Genomic DNA, 25,762 nt, shown 5'->3' with positions numbered 1-25,762 from the left:
TGAATAAAATTATTTTCCATCAGTCAACTTGGGACAAATCACACCTGCCCGGAAATTTCAAATTAACTACATCTATGTAAACCAACACCACCAACAGAATCAGTTCTTTTCCTTTAGAGAGTTATACACAGAAGGATTACAATGAAAAGGCATAACCAAATATTTCAATCATGCCATCTCATTAATTCCACCTGGTCAGATACAATCATAAGGGACTCAGGACAATCCAGAGCACAGTCTCCCTCCTCCCATTTCCTACTCTGCTCCTCTGGCTGCACGGTGCTGCTTCCCCTGACCTGCTCTGGACTTGATGGGTTATCCCCAAGTTGTGGACTTGAACTCCCTGATGTCCCTGTTTTGAAGAGTACCTCCCGGCGTCACATTTGTTTCAGGCTCTAGCTGTTTATCTTATCGGCCAAGTAGAACAAAGGTACTAATTGAGGTTTAAAATTGGATATATTTGATTCCCTCAAGATGACTCCTCCAAGATGATACTTTGTCATGAAATTCAAAGGCCATATTCAGCCAAAAGGGCATTTCACTGGTGGAAACATACTTGAGCAGAGGGCTAGGCAGTATGTTTTGGTTCCATATTAATTTCGTCCCTCAAGGAGCTCCTCCACTAATGTATTAATCTTGTCCTAAGTGGAATCTTCATCTATGGGCTTCACATTTTGCCTCTAAAAAAGCTTATCATTTGACAGAAAAAAATATCCTCATGAAATCAGTTTTGAAATTCAAAGGAAATTATCTAATCTGTGATTGAAGGTTCTCCCTTGAATATTTTCTAACACATGATCTGAAGAAAGGGAGTAAACATTTAACGCACATTTCTCCCCAATGCATCCTCTACCTCTATCTCTACTCCAGGTATTTCACCTTTCAGAAAAATTAAGTATAAATCTAAACATTTTATCTTGTCTTTTCCTATGAATTAAAGGGAGGAATGATTAAGCTTGACTTTTATAGTATCAGAATATAGTATCAGTAATTTATTTATATAAGTAGGAAAAGTAAATAGATTTTAAAACAAATTTAACTTAAAATTGATTATAAATCTACTAAAATTTATTCTAAGGGCTTATAATTATTTATGAAAAAATTGAAAATTATATTTGACCCTCGGTGAACATTTTTGTTTCAATTTCATAAAGTAGTTTACGAATTCAAACATCATTTAAGCAAAATGTAAAGGGGGTAGAAAAAACCACAACTGAGTAAAATATCGAAAGTTTTTGGTTAGAAAGTGACACTTTAGACTAATCATTTGATACATTTTTCTTCTTTCTGAAGATAAAGAAAATATGATATCGCTAGAATTGGCATTTTTCAGCAAGCAGTCATGCCCTGGCGTCTGAAATTATAGATATGGATGTCAGGAAAGGACCATCCCTCCATACTCCACAGGAAATATACTGGGAAGGAGGATAAGAAGAGTGTCTTAGGGTGTGGCACAGGACCCAAGATAGACCATTCAGACTTCTTGGAAATGCGAATCTTGAGCTGGAGACACTGGAGACTATGGTGACTAGGGTGAGTCATCCAGTGTTGAGGATCTAAGGATTAGCCCAGGTGATGCTGCTCTGGAGGTCCAGGGATGCCAGAGCCCCTTCCTAGGAGGCTGGATTGCCCAGCTTCTCCCTTGGCTTTGTAGGCCACTCAGTGCCATTTTCCACAGCATTGCCTAAGTTGGTCAGAGTTAAGTTTCTGTTGCTTACAATCAAGGAACTCTGACTGATACAAGAACCTAATGATTTTACATATAAAGGAGCAAACTAACAAGGGTAATGGTAAATAATAATGATTTTACAAAGTCTAAGAGTTATTAGGTTTTATATTAATACGAATTAAGAATTTTTTAAAGCAAAAGTTTGGCCTCCAAACTTCTTGATCACACATTCCAAACAATAAGAAACTTCTGAGCAAGCATACTCGATATAGATACAGACTATTTTCTACATATTTCCTAGTATAGTAATATACACATTATGAAATGTATAAAGATAATTTAAAAGGATGATACTAAAATAATAACTATTATGACTATTTCATAATAAGTTATGGATATTTCTGCACATCAATGATATCTGGGATAATGAATTACAATGCTAATGGAGTCTCATATATTTCGAGTCCTTTGGGATCCTGCAGAAAGACTGTTTTACACCTGGCTCCTGTAAACTGAATGGAAACAAGAAAAATTCAGCCCAGAATGTGAAGAAGGAAAAACAAAAAGTCTCAAAATAAGGGAAAAAGGAAAAATGCAAGTAGGTAGAATAAGAAACCCTTGAGTCTGAGAATATTGGATAATTATCACATTAAAAACAGGACACACACCTATGAAAGAGTAACAGAGGAAGGTCTTGACCGAATGTTTGTTGAATGCTTCTGCAATGACCGTTAACTCTGAAGATCATTTTCCCAACACAACCAACTACTTCAGAACTAGAAGGCAACTTAATGGTCGTAACATCTAACGTGCTCATTTTCAGGTTAGTAAACTTTAGCTGGAGAGAAAAATGAGTTTCCTGAGGACAAATGGCATTTTTACTTAACATAAATTCCCACAAGAAAATTAGCTAAGAAGGTAGAAAAATGCAAAATTCTCTCAAGAATGACTGACTTAAATTACTTTAAAAGGCAACAGGACAGGCTTCCCTGGTGGTGCAGTGGTTAAGAATCTGCCTGCCAATACAGGGGACACAGGTTCGAGCTCTGGTCCAGGAAGATCCCACATGCCGCAAAGCAACTAAGCACATACGCCGCAACTACTGAGCCTGCGCTCTAGAGCCCGCGAGCCACAACTACTGAGCCCGCGTGCCGCAACTACTGAAGCACGCACGCCTGAAGCCCGTGCTCTGCAACAAGAGAAGCCACCACAATGAGAAACCTGCGCACCGCAACAAAGAGTAGACCCCGCTCGCCACAACTACAGAAAGCCCGTGTGCAGCAACGAAGACCCAACAGAGCCTAAAATAAACAAATAATATAAGTTTTTTAAATAAAATAAAATTTTAAAAATAAAGAAATATTTGTTAAAAAAAAGTCATCAATTGTCCCAAATATACTTAACAATGAAAGGAGCCAATCCAGGATCACGTGGTGTGTTTAGTTGTCATGTCTCTTTGGTCTCCTTCAATCTGGAGGAGTTCCTTAATATTTCCTTGAACTTCATGACCTTGATATTTTTTTTAGAGTTTCAGGCTAGTTATTCTGTAGAATGTTCCCGAACTTGGATTTGTCAGATATTCCCTCAAGATTATATTTTTGGCAGGAATATCATGGAAGGGAAGTCTTCTCCTTGTATCCTATCAGGTGGTATGTGATTTCCAGTTGTCACATCAGTAGTTGTATTCACTTTGCTTACTTGATTAAGTCTGTGTCTGCCAGGTTTCTCGCCTATAAAGTTTCTCCTTCTCTTTTGTAATTAAGTATTTTATGCAGAGCTTTTTGAGACTATCTAAATATCCTATTTTTAATCAAAACTTAACCCACTAGTTCAGCATCCACTGAAGTTTTTGGATGAATTAATTATTACTATGATGGTTGCCAAAAGATAATTTTTAAACTTTCATTATTCCTTCTATATTCATTAGTTGGCATTCTTCTATAAAGAAAAGCTTTAGCTTTTTTCCCATTCATCTATTTGTGTGTGTAAGTACGAAAGTATGAATTAATGGATTTCTACTTTATTCAATGGACATCATTGTTACCATCATTATTATCATTATTTTGATGCTCAAAATGTGCCAGATTTGGTCAGTGAGAATCACTTCAGTTTGGCTTCTGTGTCCTTTTGACATTGTCTCCATCATTCTTTGGGCAGTTCCTCACTTTTTGGCACATTAAGTTCCAGGCTTATCTTGTATAGCCTTAAAAATCAGCTTTTCTCCAAGAATGCCTGCTTACTATTAGTGGAGAATTATATTTAAAAACTGAGAGCTAGGTGTTTGATGTGCTTGCTCTTGGGGCATCAAGCTTGCAAGTTCTCTTAGTGGACATAGCCAGACAACCTGTATACACACACACACACACACACACACACACACACACGTATCACATTACATTTCTTTTCATATGCCTCTCTACATATTGAAAACCATGAGTTCACACTGACACCTCCAATTCCACTCCAACATCATGGGGTTCAGTTTTCTCCCTTCCACATTTGTAATTCTCATCTCTAACAGTAAGAAACCTGGCTCCCATTGTCCTCAGGATATTTCCAGATGGTATCAAGCCCCCTTTATGTAACCAACCTCTTGTCTCCATTTTGACCCCTATGCAGACACACTTATCCAGCTCAGGCTCTGACAACCTGACTGGGGTCACCACCATCCCCCTAGACAAATGCTCTTTGTCCCCTCCTCGGGGACTCAACGCCCCAAGCCGAGCCACCACTGCCCCTCCCCTCCCAGCGTGGACACCTTCCTCACCCCTTTCAGGTCCAAACCATTTGCTGAGCTGCACCCCGATTCCCATGCTTTCTCGGACCCACCAAATGCCTTTTGTTCTGAATTATTCTGGAAGAAAGGAAGGAATGAAGGGAACTTCATAGTTTATAAGTTCAGGTGTGCCTGCCTCACTGGATGCTACAAAAGTGGGTTATTAATAAATAAGTCACAACTTCTCTTTGACCTACATTATTCATTGGGGATTTGGTCTAAAATCGAGCATGTGGGTAATAAGAGACTGAAAGCCATAAAATAATCTGTCGTAAGAACGATGTCTAAATAAGTCACAAGAAGTACATTCTGTACTTTGGTATTGAAATGTTAACTATCCTATTAGAAATGAAGATCCCCAGAGAGAAATCTGTAGAAATGAGAACGGAGTACTGCCCTTTAAATTTAGTCTCTCTTTCATTTTCTATTCCAAATGCAGACTGCTTTTTCAGACCTTAGTTGACTTGCCTAAAGGGGTTTATCTCCTGGGAGGCTGTGTTATTTATTGATTGATCATACACCAGTGACTGCTAATGTATTTCATTTATAATATCTGCAAGCTCACTTGTCTTTTTATTCTCTGAGGTGGCTGGTGGTTTTCTGTAAAAGCCTAGCCCACTTAACAAGAAAACAAAAGGTCTTCTTAAAGGCTCTACTCATAACTAGCATTAGCAAACTGAATCTTACTTTTACTGTAATTAAATAGCTTGATATTTAAAGTTAATATCCAGTTGACTCTAGCAAAGGGCTATTATTTTTTTAAACAGAAAGCAGCACCTATTTGGGGAACTCAGATTTTCAATATTTAGCAACTATCAATATTTAAATGAAGTATTTATTTACTATTTATCAAGTACCTACTATTTATACAACACTGAGCTGGGGCGAGGTGACAGTATTACTTCATGATAATAGCTCAGATTTTTAAAATTATAAAGTGTCAATAATTATACTATGTAGCTCACCTGTATCATCCCATTTACTCTCCACAGTGATCAACTGTATGAGGTAGAGACTGTTTTTCATACTTGATGTCCCTGGAGATTTTAAGTGACCTTCTCAAGGTCACACAATTACATGGAAAATCCTGCCTCCCATTCACTCACTCATTCGAGAGTATTTATTGAGCACTTCTGATGTGCCAGTGCCATGCTTGGTTCCAGGGACAGAGTGACAGGCCAGACAGAGACCGAGCCATCACAAAGCTCACAGCTTAGCAGAGAAGGTAGTCAGATTAAACACATGATTACAATCAAGTGTGATAACTGTTTGGCTAAAGAAAAGACAGAGTGCATATATACAATGGAATATTACTCAGCCATTAAAAAGAATGAAATAATGTCATTTGCAGCAACATGGATGGACCTGGAGATGATCATACTAAGTAAGTCAGACAGACAAAGACAAATATCATATGATATTGTTTATATGCGGAATCTAAAAAAACATGATACAAATGAACTTGTTTACAAAACAGAAACAGACTCACAGACTTAGAGAACAAACTTATGGTTACCAGGGGGAAGGGTAGGGGGAGGATAGTTAGGGAGTTTGGGACTGACATGCACACACTGTTATATTTAAAATAAATAATCAACAATGACCTACTGTACAGTATAAGGAACTCTGCTCATTATTCTGTAATAACCTAAATGGGAAAAGAATCTGAAAAAGAATAGATGTATGTATATGTATAACTGAATCACTTTGCTGTACACCTAAAACTAACACAACATTGTTAATCAACTGTACTCCGATATAAAATACAAATTTTTTAAAAAAGAAAGGATAGGGTGTTGGGGAAGTTCTCAGCCAGGCAGACAGAAGTTAGCTGGGTGCAAGGGTGAGGGGAGGTTTCCATGCAGGGAAAGCATCATGTTTGTAACCGGTCACAAAATTCAATGACATAAATCTTAGACACATAAAGAGAACTGTCATTGTGATTTCTTCATTTTGCCTCTAACTATCATGGGCTCTCCTATGTCCCTACCCACTGGCTGGGAGAAGTAAAGCTTAGTCAGATCGAAACCATAAGTCCTTTTAGAAAGAGTTCAGTCTCTCTTGAATGAAAGTGCTTGCTCCATCTCTCAGATGGAGCCCCTCCTTCTTCTCTCCTGAAGATGGTACTGTCTGTACAGGATGAGGGATGGCTTATAAGACCTTGTGGTGGGGAGAAGAGGGAGGGTCCTCGGGTGTGGTCGGTCTCTGGTCTCTGGGGCCATGTTCCTTTGTCTGCCTGCCTGCTAGGGGTCCCCTGGCCCTCCTGAGGGGGTCTGCATCCAGTGAGCCTGTGGCCTCTTCCCATGCAGGCAGGGCTACCTGTGTAGAGCCTCCTGGCAGACGAAGGCTCAGGGTGGCTTCAGCTGGGGCTGACAGTGCTCTGAGGTCTGGCTGTGACTCCTATTCAGACCTGGCTCAGGTGATCTGGGCTCTGCCCCTCGCCGCCCATCCTGAGCAGCCCCCTCTAGAAACTCCCCAGACAGATTTTCAGTTATTGGGGGGTTAACGGGAGCAGAGGGTAAGGGGTCTGGAGAAGCTCAGCTTGAGTGCTTCCTGTACCTAATCACTCTACACCTCTGCGTCAGGACGATGTGATCACACCAGTCTGCACTGGCGCAGACTCTGCAGGGACTTTGTCTGGGACTCAGAATGATGGTGGTGGGAAGAGTGAGGGTAAGAGTTCCTTTCCACCCTCGTTGTCACCTTCACTTTTTAAAAGCTCATCTCACTGTCCCGCCTCTTTCTCTGTTTCACCTTTCCACAATTACCCGAGAACTGGAAAGGGTGTCCCTCTTTCTGTTCTCTCTTATGCAAAACCCTACGATGGATCCCTGGAATTTCCCTCTCCATAAGCTAAAGAGAAGATAAAGCAATTTAGACAGATCTTTCTCAAGAGATAACCCGGGTCTTGCTACACATTCCTATTTTTTAATATCACCTCAGTCATTTTCTTGCATTCCTTCTGGAACAAATCTTAACCCCACCCCCACCCCAAACAGAGAGATGCTTCTGGCAGACTGGGGTGAAGGTCACATTCTTGGATAAGCAAGAGAAGAGCATGTTAACCAATTTCGAAGAACTTCCTCCGACACATGTGTTAAGAGCCCTGATTGAGAAAGACGGTGGTACATTTAAGAGGCTGAAAGAAGTTGACCTGGCTCACAGGTAATAGGAAGAGGCGGTCCCTGCTGTGCGCCAAGGGGCAAAAAAAAGGTGTTAATCATTCAGTGCTTTACTCTGGGCCAGCAGACAGGATCACAAGGCGCACAGCCCTCCCCAAGGAGGGCTGACAAACGACGCACAAGATATTGAGCGAGAGGGTGGCAGGGTCAGCTGAGCCAGAGCTGCGGTGTGGGGAATGGTCTGGAAGGAGAGGAATGAGACCGGCTGCAGCGGGGTTAGTAAAGTGTGGCCGCAGGAGCCCAGGTCAGAGATGATGGTGAGGACCGGGGCAGAGAGATAAAGATGGAGCCTGGGAATTTATAACAGAGACACAGCCTTGTGACGCATGGTAGATGTGGGCGGTGAAGACAGAGGAAAGCTCAAGGATAAGCTAAGATTTCTAGCTTGGGCAACAAAACAGATACCGAGGACTTTTTTCTAAGGCAAGAAACTCTTGATATGAAGCAGATCCCCGGGAATGGGTGAGATGGTGGGGTTCCATCTGAGCATTTAGAGGACTGGCAGCCATCCGAGTACAGATCTCCAGTACCCAATAATGAGCCCACTGCACATTTTATGACGAGAGAAATCCAAATAAAAATATATTCTAAACCCCTTTACTCCCAGCTGTGGCATTCTCTGAAAATCTGATTTAAACATAAACTGAGGACCCTGATCTTCAGTTTGGCTCTGCAGCTGGTGGCTCAGTACACTGTATTCCTTATGCCCTTGAGAAGCCTCACTACGTATGAAGCCCCATCCTCGGGTTTTAATTCATATGAAAACCTTAAACCATCCTAGGTGAATCGAATCCATGTCCTCTTACCATGGAGAACAGAAATATAAGCATCCTTTCATATGCAAATAATAGCATTTTAGTATCAGACACCAGGGACACATTTAATAGGCAACTGACCCTCTTCTCTAATTGCTGCTGACAGTAAAGTCTTTAAGTTAATTAATATAAAACCAAAGCTCCTGTTTTGTCGGCTTTCTACATCATGACTACTTTCTAAAGATATCATAATAAAGGCCACTTTATTTATTATCTAGGTGTATATTTTTACTCTGGATTACTTTGGAGGGTGTCCCAGGAAGTTGCCTTTCTCAGAGCTACTGGTTTATCAAGTTCTTTTTTGTGTGTGACTGAAGAAGACGTTTACCTACATTTGTTTTAACCATTTTCATCTGGGCTCTATATACTGTAGCCACTTTTTAGAGCAAGAGAATTATGAGATCTCAAGTTAAATATTAAGTTCTCCATTTGGGTCTGTTAAGACCGGAGCCAAAATTATTGTCTGAAGAGAGTCATGGCTCTGTCCATGGAGCAGTGAAGAGTGTTTGTTGTTTTTTAGAATTTCAGGCACAAGTTCTCATTAGCATCCTAACCCGGACAGATTGTTCAAATGCACGGCTCTGAACTCAACTAGTAACACACACTAGCTGCATCCCAGCTATTAACCAGGAATTCATTGCCAAGCTCACTGCTGCTCCGTAGTTTTCAAATGCTCAGCTGAGGGAAAAAAACACGTGGTCGTTCGAAAGATACGCTATTCAACTGTTCCTGTCTAGATGCTCTGAAGTTCATTCCTGGGTGAAGACAGATCACTAAAGAGCTACATACTGGGATTAAAACAATGAATTTCTAAAGTAAGTCGATTACTTTCCCTAAGCTTCATTTTCCAAAATGCAAAATGAAGGAAGAGTCACTCATTCATTCAACTATTACTCACTAAGCTACTATTCCCAAAGTATTAGGTCTACAAAATAGAAGATGACATAGTCCCGCCTCTTAATGACCCTGTCTATCTGTGAGCCTAAGTATCTTTATCTACATAGGAAGACCAAATAGACCATCATAATCTTATGTGATAAACACAGAAATGGAGAAATATACAGGGTACAGAAGCACAAGGAGAGACACCTTACCCAGCCTGAGTGCAGGAAGGGGAGAACAACAAGGATACTGAGATGTCCCAGAATAATGCTACCCGCTCTCACGGGTGTCGTGTGTTAGTGGGGATCCAGTGAGACGGAGGAGATATCACTGTCACAACTGGAAAAGGAGGAGCCGAGGTATCAGCTACAGTGCCTCTGGCTCTGACACAGACACTCCGAATTGGCTCAGTCAATACGGAAATGTATTATCTCACATGACAGAAGGTCCAGAGATAGGGGAGGTTTCAAAGTCAGTTGATGTAGTGGCTGGACTATGTCACCAAGGACCCTCCTTCTTCCCGTCTCGCAGGGCTGCCTTTCCACTTGGGATGGAACACCTCAGGATAGAACAAGGTGGCTGCGGGCAACACAATAAGACATGGAAGGTCCCAAGTAAGAGAGAGACCATCTTTACTTGTGCTGCCCTCTTAGGAGGGAAAACATTTTCCCAGAGACATTTGAAGGTTTCCCCTCACGTCTCAAAATCCTGGGTTTGGGCACCTGCGCGTCGGGGAAGGCAATCAGTAGTAAGGGCCGCGGGCTTGACCATTTAAACTTCGTGTGATTACGTGGAGCCCGTCTACTTCAGAGGATCAACCACACATACTGCTGCAGGAGCGTTACAGGCACACGATGGCCGACTTGAAAGAAGTCACTCTTCCTTCTGGGAATCTCTCATTTGCCAAATTTTTTAAAATCTCTGCAACTTTCCTACCTCAATGAGATACTGGTTTTTTCTCTTTTGATGCCTACAAAGCAAGGCTGACGGAAAACGATCAAATCACGTCACACGAGTCATTCTGCGGCCCGAATCCATGCATTTCAAACAAAACTTACCAAAATCTACGAGTTTAACTCCGCCTTCGATGGTTAATAGGATGTTATTTCCTTTTATATCACGGTGGATAGTCTTGTTGTTATGTAAATGCTGAAGTCCCTAGAAGTGGGAAATAAATACATAGTGACTTTTAGAGAAAGCAGCAAAAACACATTTTTCAGACGGATGCATTTATACAAAATCAATAGGAAACACACCACACGTTAAAATTAACAAAGGTTCTTAAATGCTTCACATTGAGTTAGTCAAATCAAAGTATATCATTTCCACTTTGGACTATAGAAAAATTCAAAAAAAACAGTGCATACTCCTCAGCCCTTAGCAAATAGTTTATTTAAAATGTGCTGATCTCAACATAAGAAAACATTCTATACACTCATTTGAAATAATGGCTCTTAAAGGAATAAATAAATAAACAATGGCAAATAAAAACCTAACTATTAGTAAAAATACACATTATCTACCTTTACCATAATCTCAGAAATATACCTAGGAGATCAAAACTCAGGTTTCTGTTGACACAAGGAGGGTAGATCTCTAATGGAAAAAAGGAATTAGTTATGCTAAACATTTCACATTTTGCATCTTACTCTTGCATCGATAAATACTAATGTAGTGATGCTTTGCTAAAAATAGGATCCTCACTTTTTATTTAACTGGAACTGCCTCCTAATTAATGCACAAACAATTTAAACCACCTTACCAACAGCGCTTCACGTAAAATATAGGCAATTATGGGCTCACTCATTCTTTTGCCCTTCTTCAGAAATCCTTTCACAAGATCTGTCACTGATCCTCCGTTGCACAGCTATAAAAGAATATTTCAAGATAGATAATAAAATGATATGCCATTTTAAGTACTTGCTATAAAAGGTTTTCTCAAAACGTTTTACAAAACTGTTCTAATTTTTTGTTTCGAACAATTATTCCCATCATCTTTATGGTTTCATAAATGAAATGAAGATATAAACTTGTACTAGTGTACAATTAATTACTGGAACACAGCTTCCATTTGAATTAATTTTTAGAAGAGAATCTGGAGAAGCACTGGGCTTGGCTTATAAATTTAAGGAAAAGAATTATGATTCTATAAATCAGTCTCAAATTTTAAGATCTAGGGCTTAAAGGCATTCTTGATTCCTGATAGTTTAATTAATAGTGCAATGTGACCTCAATCCATGGCTATATACTGTTTCATATGTGCATTAATTTAAAGACATACCTCCCTTCTGGTAAAACTTCAGAGTGTGCTGAAGTAAGGGTTACAAATACTATTTTCGAAAACTGTTTTAAGTGTCATGTTCCCTAGCTCTTCCTCCCTCCACACCTCCCAAGAGTAGAGACAAACAAGAGGGAGGGGCATGGTAGGGGAATTTTTCACATCCAGGTTTCTCTGAAGTTAGGTAACATGAAGTCCCACAGTAAACTTTCAAACAGGCTGTGCATTCTCAGAAGAGACAAACACTGACATTAGCAGTGGAACATGAGAGGGGAGATAACTAGGTAAATGGTCCCAACAAAGCTTTGACCCCGTGATCCCCTAATGTCTGATCCATTAGCGTTTGCTGTCAGCTCTGTCTCTCCCCCCAGGGCTCTGGTCCATGGTCTCCTTGCCCTTACCCTCAACTATGGGGCCTCCTCTGACACCTCAGTGCCTGCAAACTAAGAGCCTGGCATTTCCCTGACTCTACTGACCTAAATGGAGGTAGAAAACAAAGGTGAGAGGAAGTGTATTCCTGACACCCTCATCTAAAATACTGAACACATTTTCTCTCAAACTTTTTTCTAACACAGTGATTAGATTTTATTGGATGCCTTAACACTTCTGATACATTATAGATTCGATAATAACAGCTGTGTTGGGCACATATTTTAAGCTAGCACATTTCTAATCCATTTACATGCATTACCTGTGTATCTCACCACTCTGTGAAATAGGAATTATTAGCATCTCCATACTAAGGATTGGGAAAGTGAGGCACAAAATGCTAAAAGGTCACTTGGAAAAGACCACACAGTAGTGACAGAGCTCAGACCTCAACTTGGATAGCCTGACTTCAGAGTCCAGTCTTACATTTAATCACGACATGTCACGATCCCCCAAAAGGAGGTCTGGGCCGGCTGGTCGATCTAGCCATCATGTGTAATATTGTTTTTGTAAGTGTGTTTAAAATCTAAACACGAAGTCACAAATGAACACTTAGATGCAACTCCTTTTATAACTGGTGTCTTTCTACATTCAAAGAAAACTTTCATCTTCTACAGGAATCTGTGCAGCCCTAGCACTCCCAAACCAGCATTTTCTTCTGCAGAAAAGGGAGCACCTTTTAACTGGATAAGAAGCAGAGTGTGCTGTCCTGACAGCAGAATACAGGGTCACATTGCCTCCTCTGTGGCCCAGCAAGATTAGTTCACAAAATTATTCAAAACTGACTGAAAAGAGGGTTTCCCTGGTGGCGCAGTGGTTAAGAATCTGCCTGCCAATGCAGGGGACACGGGTTCGAGCCCTGGTCTGGGAAGATCCCACATGCCACGGGGCAACTAAGCCCGTGAGCCACAACTACTGAGCCTGCGCGTCTGGAGCCTGTGCTCCACAACGGGAGAGGCCGCGACAGTGAGAGGCCCACGCACCGCGATGAAGAGTGGCCCCCGCTTGCCGCAACTGGAGAAAGCCCTCACACAGAAACGAAGACCCAACACAGCCAAAAAAATTAATTAATTAATTTTTTAAAAATTGACTGAAAAGAAATTGAGTCCTTTAAATTGCAGAGCACTTATTTAAAAGAACCAAGTTTTAGGACCAGTTTTTAAATTTCCAAAATTCATTGCAGGGTGACTGAATGGCTTTTCCTATGTCTCCAAAGTGTGGCCTCTTTGCTGCATCTTCTGTGGTTGACTCTTATGTTAATTCAAGAGTAAACAGCTAGGATCTTACAGGGAGAATAAAGGAGCCATAAAGAAATGTGCAGGACGAGGTTTCCCTGGTGGCGCAGTGGTTCAGAGTCCACCTGTCAATGCCAGAGGACATGGGTTCGAGCCGTGGTCCGGGAAGATCCCACATGCTGCAGAGCAACTGGGCCTGTGCACCACAACTACTGAGCCTGCACTCTAGAGCCCGCGAGCCACAACTACTGAGCCCTCGTGCCTAGAGCCTGTGCTCTGCAACAAGAGAAGGCACTGCAATGAGAAGCCCGTGCACTGCAACAAAGAGTAGCCCCTGCTCACCGCAACGAAGAGCAGCCCCTGCTCACCGCGACTAGAGAAAGCCCATGTACAGCAACGAAGACCCAACGCAGCCAAAAATAAATAAATAAATAAAATAAAAAATAAATTTATTTTAAAAAAAAGAAATGTGCAGGAAATAAAATAAAAATTGAAAAAAGAACTAATGCGATCATAGAGCTTGCACTAAGAAGTTCAAATACCACTTTCTGGTATCAATATTTCTTTGACATAGTTATTTTCCCTAACTAGTAAAGGTGAGAATACAGGATTCTTTGTGATATACACTTTAGTTTTTTTTTAAAGTAAGGTATGTTGAGGCATAATTTACATACAATAAAATTCACCCAAATTAGCATACAATTCTGAGTATTGACAAACATATTAGTCATGTAACCACAACCACAGTCAAGATATAGAACAACTCCATCACACAAAAATCTACCCTCCTGTCTCTTTGTAGTCAAACCTCTTCCCCAGTCCCTGGCAAGCACTAATCTCTTTTCTGCCCCTATGATTTTGTCTTCGCAGGAATGTCATGCGGATTGAGTCATAAGGTGTGTAGCCCATTAAGTCTAGCTCCTTTGATTTGGCACAATGAATCTCAGATTCATCTTTGTTGCTGTACATTCCTTCTTTAATGCTATTTTAATGTTAGTCATTCCTTCTTTAATGCTGAGTATTCCACTGAATAGATAAACCACTGTTTGTTTATCCATTCATTAAGTGAAAGACTTTTGAGTTGTTTGCAGTTTTTGGCAATTATGAGGAAAACCACTGTAAACATTTGCATAATAGGCTTTTCCATGAATATGGTTTTCATTGCTGTTGGGAATTGTTGGGTCCTATCGGTCACATGTATGACCTTCTAGGTATTTGCTAAACTATTTCCCGAAGTGGCTGTACCATTCTGCATTCCCACTAGCAGTGAACGAGAGTTCCAGTTGCTCCACATCCTCGTCAGCAGTTGACACTGACTTTTTAAAAAGCCATTCTAAATGGATCTCATGTGATTTTGATTTGAGTTTGTCTAATGACTAATTTCATCGACCATCTTTTCATGTATGTATTTGCTATCCATTTACTTTCTTTGGTGAAGTGTTCAAATTTTTGGTTTATTCTTTATTTTTTTTTATTATTGAGGTTTGAGAGTTCTTTATATATGTTGGATACAAGTCCTTTCTCCCAGTTTGTGGCTTGACCTTTTATTTAAGTGTCTTTTGAAAAGCAGAAGTTCTAAATTTATCATGTTAAAAATTTTACGGGAAGTGTTTTTTATGTCATATCAAGAAAATGTTTGCCTAACCCAAGGTCAAAAAATTTTTCTTCTATAATTCCTTCAGGAAGTTTTATAGTTTTAGGTTCCACATACAGGTAGGTCTATAATCCATTTTCAGTTAATTTTTGTACATGTGTTAGGTATGGATTATATATGGATGCCCAATTATTACAGAACACTTTTCTATTATTCAAAGGTACCCAGAAAACAGAAAATATGACTCTGAATTGGGTTTAAAACCTAGTTACCAACACAAGGAATAGGGTAATCTTAAATGTATACTGTTAAGTGAAAGAAGGCAATTTGAAAATACTACATACTGTCTGATTCCAACTATATGACATTCTGGAAAAGGCAAGACAATGGATCCTGTAAAAAGATCAATGATTAACAGGGTTCAGGGAAGAGAAAGGGAAGAATGACCAGATGGAGCACAGAGGAATTTTTAGGGCAGTGAAACAAGTCTATATGATATTGTAATGGTGGATACAGGTAATTATTTATTTGTCAAAATCCATAAAAAGTATATCACCGAGAGTGAACCCTAATGTAAACTGTGGACCTTGGATGGTACTGATGTGTCAATGTAGGTTCATCAGTTGTAACAAATGCACCACTCTGGTAAGAAATGTAGATAATGGGGGAGTCTATGCATGTGTGGGGGCAGAGGACATATGAGAAATCTCTGTACCTCCCTCTCAATTTTTCTTTGACTCTAAAACTATGCTAAAAAATAAAGTCTTTAAAATATCTGTAAAATGTACCACACAGAGAATTAACCCTAATGTAAACTATGGACTTTAGTTAACAATAATGTATCCTTATTGTCTCATCAACTGTAACAAATGTACCATACCAATGCAAGATGTTAATAACAGGGAAAACTTGGTGAGGGGGATTTATGGAAACTCTCTGAACTTTCCACTCATTTTTTCCATAAACCTAAACCTGTTCAAAAAAATAAAATCTATTAATTTTTTAAAATCTAGCTGCTAACATCAAGAATATTTGAAAAGGTTCTAAACTAATAATGAAGGAGCAAAGAAAATTACTCCAAGTTATGTCAGACCCCTTACAGGGTCTTCTTAGAAACTAATTATTCTACTATTTGGCTGCTGCCTAAGCAGGAATAGTGGTTTAATTTTCAGAATGGAAAGGGGTCTTTTGAATGAAACTTCAAGAAGAGGTAGATTAAAACGAAAAAGAAATTATTAAACAGACCATAGGGACCAAATGTCAATAAACCACAAGTTAACTTGTGGTTGACCTCTTCCTAAAGATGCCCAAGATGAGATATCACCATGAATATTCTAAATCCTTGTTTAGAATTAGCAACATTTCAAATATGCTCTAGGATGAAATTTACTTTTGTTCAATTAGCATAAAATGCCTTTCATACATGAATAAAGTGAAAAACAATTAACTTTAGTACGTTTGTTTTTAAATGAATGTGAAGGATTAAAATATATTAAAGGAAATGCAAATGTTGAATTAAGCAACAGATCATAAAAAATGAAAATGACCATTATGTTTCCATTTAAAAAGAACTGCACCCAGAGGAATGAATTGCATCATATTAACCCTATGCAATTCTTAAATCACCAAGATAGGTTAAAAGGGGGATTTGTAATAGGGGACCAGAAAACCCTTAAGTGTAGCTTCGCAGCACAATGCTACAACAGGGCCTTAACATTCTTTCACTGAACAAAATTGAAGCATAATTTTCTTAAGCCAGAGCTACACTAATGAAAGGACAGAGCAACAGTAAGAATGAATCCTCTCCCTAGGCTGCAGTCAAACATGAAAAAAAACCCAATAACCTAAATCAAAAGGGATGATATTCTCTGAACAGATCATTACAACTCACTTCCAAAGACAGCTTTTATAAGTTTTCAAAATGTATTCTGTCTTCACTGTGTTAGGAGAGATACGAGATTTTTACTCGAATTTCTGGAAAAGGACTACTGACTTCTGCAGTTGGCATTTCTGACTTCTGCTGTTTTTCATTGTTTTTTGTTTATTCTAAGAATGCTCTAAGACGCTTCGCTTAGTCTGACCATATCCCATGTGAGGCCACAAAAGCAGAAACTCTCATTTTCTAACACTCATTCTAGTTTTTACTTTGCTCATTTTATAAAAGCGTTTGAGTCGTTTTATAGAAACCAATTTTTAGCAAACACCTACACGTGAAGTTTTTGGTAACTGTGGGTGTAATGTTATAAGACACGGCTGTATTGCTTGCAGAGTAACTGCACCATTTCACACTGCCGAAGTAATGTGTAAAAGTTCAATTTGCTCCACAACCTCACCAATACTGGGTATTATGAGTCTTTTAAATTTTAGTCATGTTAGTGGGTGTGTACTATAGCTTCATTGTGGTTTTAATTTGAATTTCCCCCCCAAAAAAAGATATTAAACATATTATATATATGCTTTTGCAAGGAGTCCAAACTTTTTTTGCACACTTCATAAGAAATTGGGTAGATGCACTTTGTTAGGTGAAATTTCCATCTATTCCTAGAGTGCTGAGATTATCACAAATGGGTGTTGAATTTTGACACGTTCTTATTGATTTTTTTCTCTTTGATTCCATTAATACAGTGAATTATGATGCAATAAATTTTAATGTTTAACAAACTTATTTTAATGTTTTAATAAAATTGCATTCCTGGGATCAATCCCATTCAGTCATAACATATTAACATTTTTATATATTACTGGATTCAATTTGTTAATATTCTGAGAAAGATTTTTTCCAAATGTGTTCATGTGAAATGTCAGAATGTATTTTCTTTTCTTGTAATATCTTTGTCTTCTTTCGTCAGTATAATGTTGCCCTCATAAATGAGTCAACAAGACTGATTATTTCTTTCTTAAAGATTTCATAGGATTCATTTTTTTCCCCAGAATGACAGTGTGAAGAACTCTGTGGACTCATTCCCCAGTATAACTGGTGAAAATTATAAAAATAAACAATGAGTTAAAGTCTTTGGAAATTGTAAGGGTGTACAGCAAATGAAGTAACATTTAAGAACACAACTAATATTTGTAGTATTTAATTTTGTCCTCTATAGGCTTATTAACTGTACTTTTTCATTTTATTTTTAGTGGTTGCTTTAGCGTTTACAATATGCATCTTTAACTTAACACAGTATGCCTTAAAATAATATTATACCACTTCATAAGTAATGTAAGACTCTTAAGACTGTACATTTCCATTTTTCCTCTCCTGTCCCTTTGCTGTTGTTGTTATACATTTTAATTCTGCATGTAATGACCCCACAAACCATAATTATAATTATGGTTTCAAACAGTGATTTTTTTCTTTTAAAGATACTAAAAAATATAACATACAAAGGTTCTTATTTATCTTTATATTTACCATGGATAATATTCTTCATTTCTTTTTGCAGGTCTGAGTTTTTATATGAAGTCATTTTCCTTCAGCCTGAAAACTTTATTCCACATTTTTATGGTGCAGGTCTCTGACGGTAAATTCTTTTCCTTTGATGAAAACATCTGTCTTTATTTTGCCTTCATTAATGAATAACATTTTCACTGTATACAGATTTCTAAGTTGAAAGGCTTTCAATGTTTTAAATATACCATTCCACTGCCCTGGACGACAGATCAGTGACCACGCCTCTCTGACCCCTACATGTCCTCTTGGTGCTTTTGTAATGGTCTCTTCATTATTAGTGTTCAGCACCTTGTTTGTGACATATCTGAGTGTGGTTTTCTTTGTTTATCCTACAAGAGGGATTTTGAGCTTCTTAGATCTGTGACTTTTTAGTGTTTACCAAATTCAGAAAAATTGCAGCCATCATTTATTCAAATACTGTATCTCTGCCCCCCCACCCCACCCCTGTACTGCTCTTGGACTGAAATTACACACAGTTTAGAATACAAGATAATGTCCCATAAGTCGCAGGGGTCTTTCTCCCTTTTTTGTCTGTCTGTGCTCAGTTTAGACAGCTTCTGTTTTCCGGTCTTCAAATTCACTGATCTTTTCTTCCACATGTCTAAGCTGCTGTTAAACTCAATACTATATATTTTTCACTACAGATATTGTATTTTTCTATTCTAGAAGCTCCATTCAACTCTTTTCTATAGTTTTCATTTCTTTCAACATTATGTTCATGTTTTCCTTTTGAAATCCTTGAACGCTGTGATAATAGCTGTTTTACAGTCTTTATCTGCTAATTCCATTATCCTGGTTATTCCTGGGTCTGATTCTTTTGACTGATTTTTATTCTGATAATGGGTCACCTTTTCCTGCTTCTTTACATATCTAATAATTTTTTATTAAATGATGGACATGACTAATTTTACATTTGAATGTTCAGATCTTGTTGTCTTCCCTTAATGGATGTTGAATTTTGTTCTGTCAGGCAGTTAATCTACTTGTGGACCAACCTGAACATTTCAAGCCCTGTTTTTGAACTTCTTATGGGAGGCCAAGGGAAGTTCTTATTCTAGGGTGAGTCTAGCCCTTCCTTTAACGCATAACCCTTCTGGAGGGTCTCTACTAAGTGCCTCAGGGGTTCAACAAAGATTCCCCAATTTGGCTGATCAGAACTCAAGCATCTCTCAACCCTGCACAAACTCCAGCAGTTGTTCAGATTACTGCTTTTCAGTACTTCTTACCCTAATAATTGTTCTTTGCCCAACTGCCTGAAATCTTGCCCTATACATTTCCAGCTTGGTTTTCAGTAAAAGACTCAAGGGAACCCCTATGCAGATTTCTGGAGCGTTTTTCCTGCTTAACTCTCCCTTCTTTGAAAATTCCAGCCACTTCTGCCTTCCCAATCTTTTCAGTTCAGCAAGATAGCTGTGATCTCCTTGGGAATGTCCTCCTTATGCCCGTGGTCTGGAAACTGCCTCCAAGATTAAAGATGGGATAATTGTAGTGTTCCTCTTGTTTATTTCCTTTTCTCAATGTCACAGTCTTAAGCTGTCTCTTTCCCAGTGTTTGAAAATTGTTGTGTTTTTAAAAATATATTTTATGCCGTTTTCTAGTTATTTATGGTACAGCCACACAATGATGCAAGTTACTGTCATGGCCAGAGCAGAAGTCCCAGATTACTTCTATGCACGCTGAAATCTGAGAAGCTCTGGCAGTGTTTTCCAAACTTTCCTTTGATAAGAATCACCTTAGTACTTGTTTAAAAAACTAGTTTCCTAAAACTCATTCTTGGAGTTTCTGCTTCAGTGGGTTTGAGATGGGGATGATCCTTATCAGAGTATCTGGAATATATATTAAAGAACAAAGGTACCACAAGTGTCCTGCATTTTTTTTTTTCAGGTGGAGGCTTAAAATGTTACCTACTCAGCTAGGCCTTCTTTCACCTCTCTTTTCGTAAAGGGTCTTCTTTTTCATTCTTTATTAGCACCCCATTTATATTCTTCATAGTATCAATAACAATGTGTAATTATTTAATTTGTCTATTTAGTTTTAAATCGTCTTTCTGCACCATTAGACTCTAAGCCCCAGGATGACAGTTTGTCTTGTTCTCCACTGAATGCCCAGAACCTACCAAAATGCCTGGCCCAAAGTAACAGATAATATTTATGGAATTAATAAATGACTGGATGAATAAACTTTAGTCCTAGACACTTATGCATGCACGCACACGCACGCACACACACACACACACAATGACAGAGGCCATCTTTTCACAGCCACTATGGCTGAGGACATACTAGACAAATAGACTCTGAGACAGGAGACTGTATTCCTCAAGTACTTAAGGTGCTGCTGTCCGGCCAACCAAGAAAGGGTAAATTACAATTTTGCCCTTCGAGCTCATCAGTAGAAAATGCTTAATACCAGACTGATTTAACTCAATTTTGACTCTGTTTTTTAGTCTCCCGATTTAGTGATAATCAGATGCAGAAACCTAGCGACCTCCCCCGAGCCCCGCCTACATCCAGCCCCTGATCCTCCACAGGAGATGCTAGGAATTAACGGAAACACTAAGCAAAAGAGGTATGTACATTTTACAAAGCAGGTCAGTCAAGAGATATGATAGCAATAAGCAAAAATTAATATAAGTCTGGTATTTCAAAATGAAGCATAAGTTAAAAAAAAAATACATCAGTTCTCCCTTTATGCTGACATCATTAGGAAAACCTAGAATACTAAGTAACAATAAAAATTCCCAGAGACATTTTGCAAAAAAAATCAGTTCCCACAAAAGAAAACTTTCTACCCCTTCTCTCCTTAGGTAGTTTCATTACAAATGTGTAACTGGAATTTCAGAGAGCTAGCAACTAGTGCTCTTCTCTATGTCCTGAAAATGAATATACAGAGAATTTAGAAGGAAATAGTTCCTAAACAGAGGCCTGTATATCATTAATGCTCAAAAATTTATAGTGTAACAAAATGAAAGAAAAAAAACAGGAAGAAGAAAAATTGTATCACACTGAAAGCAATAATTCAAAAATCACAACTAAATAACAGAAAAAACAGACTATCCAGTAAAATCTGAGCAAGTAATCCCCTTCTTAGAATTTCAATTCTGGATCGAAATATAAATAAAATGATTTTTCAAGATGAAAAACCGCTGGGCAGGAGTTTGTCTAAGCTGGTACGGCGCCCCCGGCACATGCCAGGATGATAACGAGGGATATTACTGATGGCTCAGCCCCTCCAGGACACACCTTCTTTATGTAGATTCACATCAGAAGTCTAGCACTGTTAGCAGTACTCTCTGGGTAACACCACAGCCCCTCTTTGGCCATCCTTACCCTCATGCAGAATAATTTATTGGGGCTTTATTATGATAAGAGGTATAATTAGTAGTCATTTTGTAGAATAAAGTATTTATGCCACAAGCCAATTTTCTGAAAGTGCCTCTAAAGCAGCACCTGCACCATTCATGTTTATAAATCAGGTAATTGTACATCTAGCCACTTATGTGTATATATAATTAGTCTAATTTGCATATGTGCAAATCAACTACCTTACATACAGTTTGCCAACTTCTTGCTTTCTCTGTGTTTTTCCCCCACTTTGTGAGTGCAAATAGGTCAGATTCCTGAAATACTATTTTAATAAATTACCATTTACTCTTTTTTCTCAAGCCTTTTAGGGATATTTCCAATACCTCCATCTGATAATAAAATATAAGGACAAAGTTCAAAGAAGCTGTTAAGTCTCTGCTGATTCATTATATCAGGAAGCCACTTTGCTTGTACCTGATGTTCCAAAAGTATTTTAATCAATCTTTTCTGCTCTCTCAAAAGAACATTTAACTATGACCTGGAGTCTCCAACTCACACCTAACTCCAAGTGATTATACTGAGAAATGACAATATAATTAGAATAGGAATTTGTTAGGCATAAAAGACAGTGAATGATCTCATTCAATATTTTTAAACTCTGGGCAAAGATCTGGACCTTGTGTCCTTGCGCATTTAGGCCTACATTAGGCAGAACACCTGTATCTTCAAATGCTAATTTTCCAATGATTCAACAAGGAAAAAAATTAAAGATGCATTACTGAAAATGTTCTGAAGGATATAAATATACAAAATTTTATTCAAGACTGCATTAAGGATTTGCAGAGCATCGCATCTCAAATACACAAACACAAATATGAAGTAAATTCTTTACAATTCACCATTAATTTAAGGCAAAATGGTTTAAGTTCATAATTTATATTCTATTACTTAGGTAATTATGTTGAGATGAGTAAAAGTTTTGCTTTGTTTTAATGCATGATTTAACTAAAACTATAAAGCTATCTTGAACTAAACTGAGAAATACAAAATAATTGTACAAAATAATTCTGAAATCATAATACAAAATAATTCTGAAATCATAATAAATTGCCTACCTTTGAAGAACACAACTGGTTATTTAAAATTTTTTTTAAACTTCTATAAAATAATGCACAGTTTCAGATTCTGAGAAGGTTCTTGAAAATTCTATTTTACAATTTTGAAAGACTCTGGTTCAATTAAAGGTGGCAGATTAAACATATATATTTATTTCCTCTCACATGTGAATCTCCATTAAAATGCTAGTAAAGGAATAAAAAAAGTATAAAACCACAAGAGAAAAAAGAACAAAAAGGGAGAGAAGTGGAGAAGAGATCACAACAAAATTTTTCAACATGGCGTGCAGATGACTGAGTGGTAACTGAGCAATGCAGAGGAAGCCACAAACTGAAGTGCTAGCTGGGGGCTATTTTGAGGTCACCTGAGCAGAGTAACCCGGACAGGGCAAGGTAAGAGTGAAAGTGGAGGAGACGGGAGGGGAGGGGCAGAAAAAAGGGATCCTTTGGAGGTCGCTCATCAAGACTTGACACCCTCTTACCCAACATACAAAATATCAACATCCAGGAGCCTGCCTGAGCACCACACACACACACACACACACACACACACACACACAGATGGGGGTTTTGAACTGAATGGACTCAAGATCTGGTGACATCAGTAGCATGGATAACGGGAGCAAGGCACATAACTACACGATGTGCGAAACAGAGAAGTAACCTGGGAAAGAGGAGGCCAGGGGATCCAGAAACGGTGGATTCCACCCAGGTGAGCAGCAGAGAGATATCAGAGGTCAGATACCTGGCAGACCTCCAGAATGGAGCAGGAGGGCATAGGGTCCCAGAGGCGCAATTAATAATCGTGCCAAAATTCAGAATACGGATTAGGAAATGAAAGAGTAGAGAAGTTCGGCCATCTATTCCAGGTACAGCGATCAACACAGCAAAAGCACAGGCCTACCTGCTCAGGACAGGGTGGCACCACTAACCTGGATCTACACTAATATTGTTCTGTATTATAAGCCCTCTGGTTCTACTTGCTTTTTATTAATCAAGTGAATGTATTTATTTTTAAAAAGATAAAAAGGATTAAGTCTATCTGAAATTATATGAACCGGAAAAATAACGCTAATTTCATAAATAATATTGTCAATCATTTTAAACATACAAAAAAAAAAGATGAAGGAAATATGTTCAGAGGTAAGAGTGGTTCTTTTTATAGTTTCAAGTATTTTCTACAATGATCACTACTTGTAGATTCGTTTAAAAACCATAATAGAAAAAATATAAAGTATGGAGACAATATAATTTATAAGTGATTACTGTGCAGGAAAATCAATGGCACATTCTAAAAAAGAAACAGAATAATCAAATGTTAATGAAATAATGTGAATACAAGACACAGAGAACAAACCTGTAGTTGTCAAGGGGAAGTGGGGTGCAGGGGAGAGATGGATTGGGAGTTTGGGATTAGCAGATGCAAACTATTATATATATAATAGATAAACAACAAGGTCCAACTGCACAGCACAGTAAACTATGTTCAATATCCTGTGATAAACCACATGGAAAAGAATATGAGAAGAGTGTATCTATCTATCTATAGATAGATAGATATAATTGAATCACTTTGCTTTACTCCATAAACTAACATTCTAAATCAACTATACTTCAATTAAAAAAATAAAATAATGTGAATACAATAAATAGATGCTGTTAAGGTGAACAAATAAAGGTTTTACTAGCCCTGAGTTTGACAAGAGCAGCTTTTAAAAATTTTTATAAATTTTATTGGAATTAGTGATTACTTCACCTTGAATAAAAATACTCAATGAAAATCAGGAGAAACACATTCTTACATTCTTCTACAACTGGCAGTTACCTTAGTGGGGCACCTTCCAGTACTCCTGCATTAGAGAGAATTGTCCCAACCTATTCTCAGAAATTGAAAAGGCAGACTCCATAATTTCCCTCTGGCAACTTATTCAATATTCAACACCATTTCTAGTAAGGTTTTTCCCTATAAATGTAAATACAGTTGACCCTCCGTATCCACGGATCACGCTGTTTGAATCCAACTACGTGGAACCCACAGATATGGAGGACCCACCGTACCTGGTTCTGCAGTTTATGTCATTAGTATTCAGTGAAGCCAGAGGAAGAAATTAGCAGCTCGCCATTTTTGTCTAATGAAGCCTCAGGTACATTAATTTTCTCTCATATCATAGCACCTGGCACTGAGCCTCTGTCACGTGTTATGTTGAACAAAATATGGATGAATAAATAAAAATTATAGTGAAGTCCCTTTATAACATGTTCTTCTGAAAGAAAAATAATCCTGGTTTCTTTAGTCTTTTATTGTGGAAACATTTTCTTTTATTGTTGTTTTTTTTTTTTTTTTTTTTTTTGTCTACACAGCGTGTGGGATCTTAGTTCCCCCACTAGGTATCTGACCCGTGCCCCCTACAGTGGAAGGGCGGAGTCTTAACCACTGGACTGCCAGGGAAGTCGTGAAACATTTTCTTTTAATCTTTAATTAATTTTCTTTCATTTCCCCATGTTTCTAAAGGTGGCAAGACCAGAACTGGGCATAACATTCTACAAAGGATGTGACCAGCCAGGAACATATGAGAACTGCTTTACGGGGTCAATGTTACATAAACATTAAGTCATTCCAAGACCACACTGCAGTGGTTTCCCTGGTGGTGCAGTGGTTAACAATCCGCCTGCCAATGCAGGGGACACGGGTTCGAGCCCTGGTCCGGGAAGATCCCACATACCATGGAGCAGCTAAGCCTGTGCGCCACAACTACTGAGCCTGCACTCTAGAGCCCGCGAGCCACAACTACTGAGCCTGCGCGCCTAGAGCCCGCGGGAATAGAGCCCGTGCTCCACAACAAGAGAAGCCACCGGAATGAGAAGTCCACGCGCCGCAACGAAGAGTAGCCCCCGCGCGCTGCAACTAGAGAAAGCCCGCGCGCAGCAACGAAGACCCAACGCGGCCAAAACTAACTAAATAAATAAATTAAATAAATTTATTTTAAAAAAAAAGACCACACTGCAAATTTCCACATGTAAAATAATGTTGAAACAC

At 38.6% G+C, this 25,762-nt stretch overlaps 1 protein-coding gene across 1 annotated transcript in view; it reads right to left on the bottom strand.

The window, feature by feature from the left end:
• Nucleotides 1-25,762, bottom strand: part of MYO3A (myosin IIIA) — a 166,495-nt gene that overhangs the window by 137,808 nt on the left and 2,925 nt on the right. Inside the window, exons 3-4 of the mRNA XM_027121878.1 lie at nucleotides 11,087-11,191; nucleotides 10,383-10,482 (exon numbers count right to left, since the gene is read on the bottom strand). Of these exons, the coding sequence (XP_026977679.1) occupies nucleotides 10,383-10,482; nucleotides 11,087-11,191 (205 nt within the window). The remainder of the gene's footprint in view (nucleotides 1-10,382; nucleotides 10,483-11,086; nucleotides 11,192-25,762) is intronic.

Source organism: Aethalodelphis obliquidens, unplaced genomic scaffold (genome assembly GCF_003676395.1).
Source record: "Aethalodelphis obliquidens isolate GAN/ISIS:26980383/991018 unplaced genomic scaffold, ASM367639v1 scaffold23, whole genome shotgun sequence".
NCBI classification, from domain to species: domain Eukaryota; kingdom Metazoa; phylum Chordata; class Mammalia; order Artiodactyla; family Delphinidae; genus Aethalodelphis; species Aethalodelphis obliquidens.
This window is presented reverse-complemented; position numbering and strand designations above follow the sequence as displayed.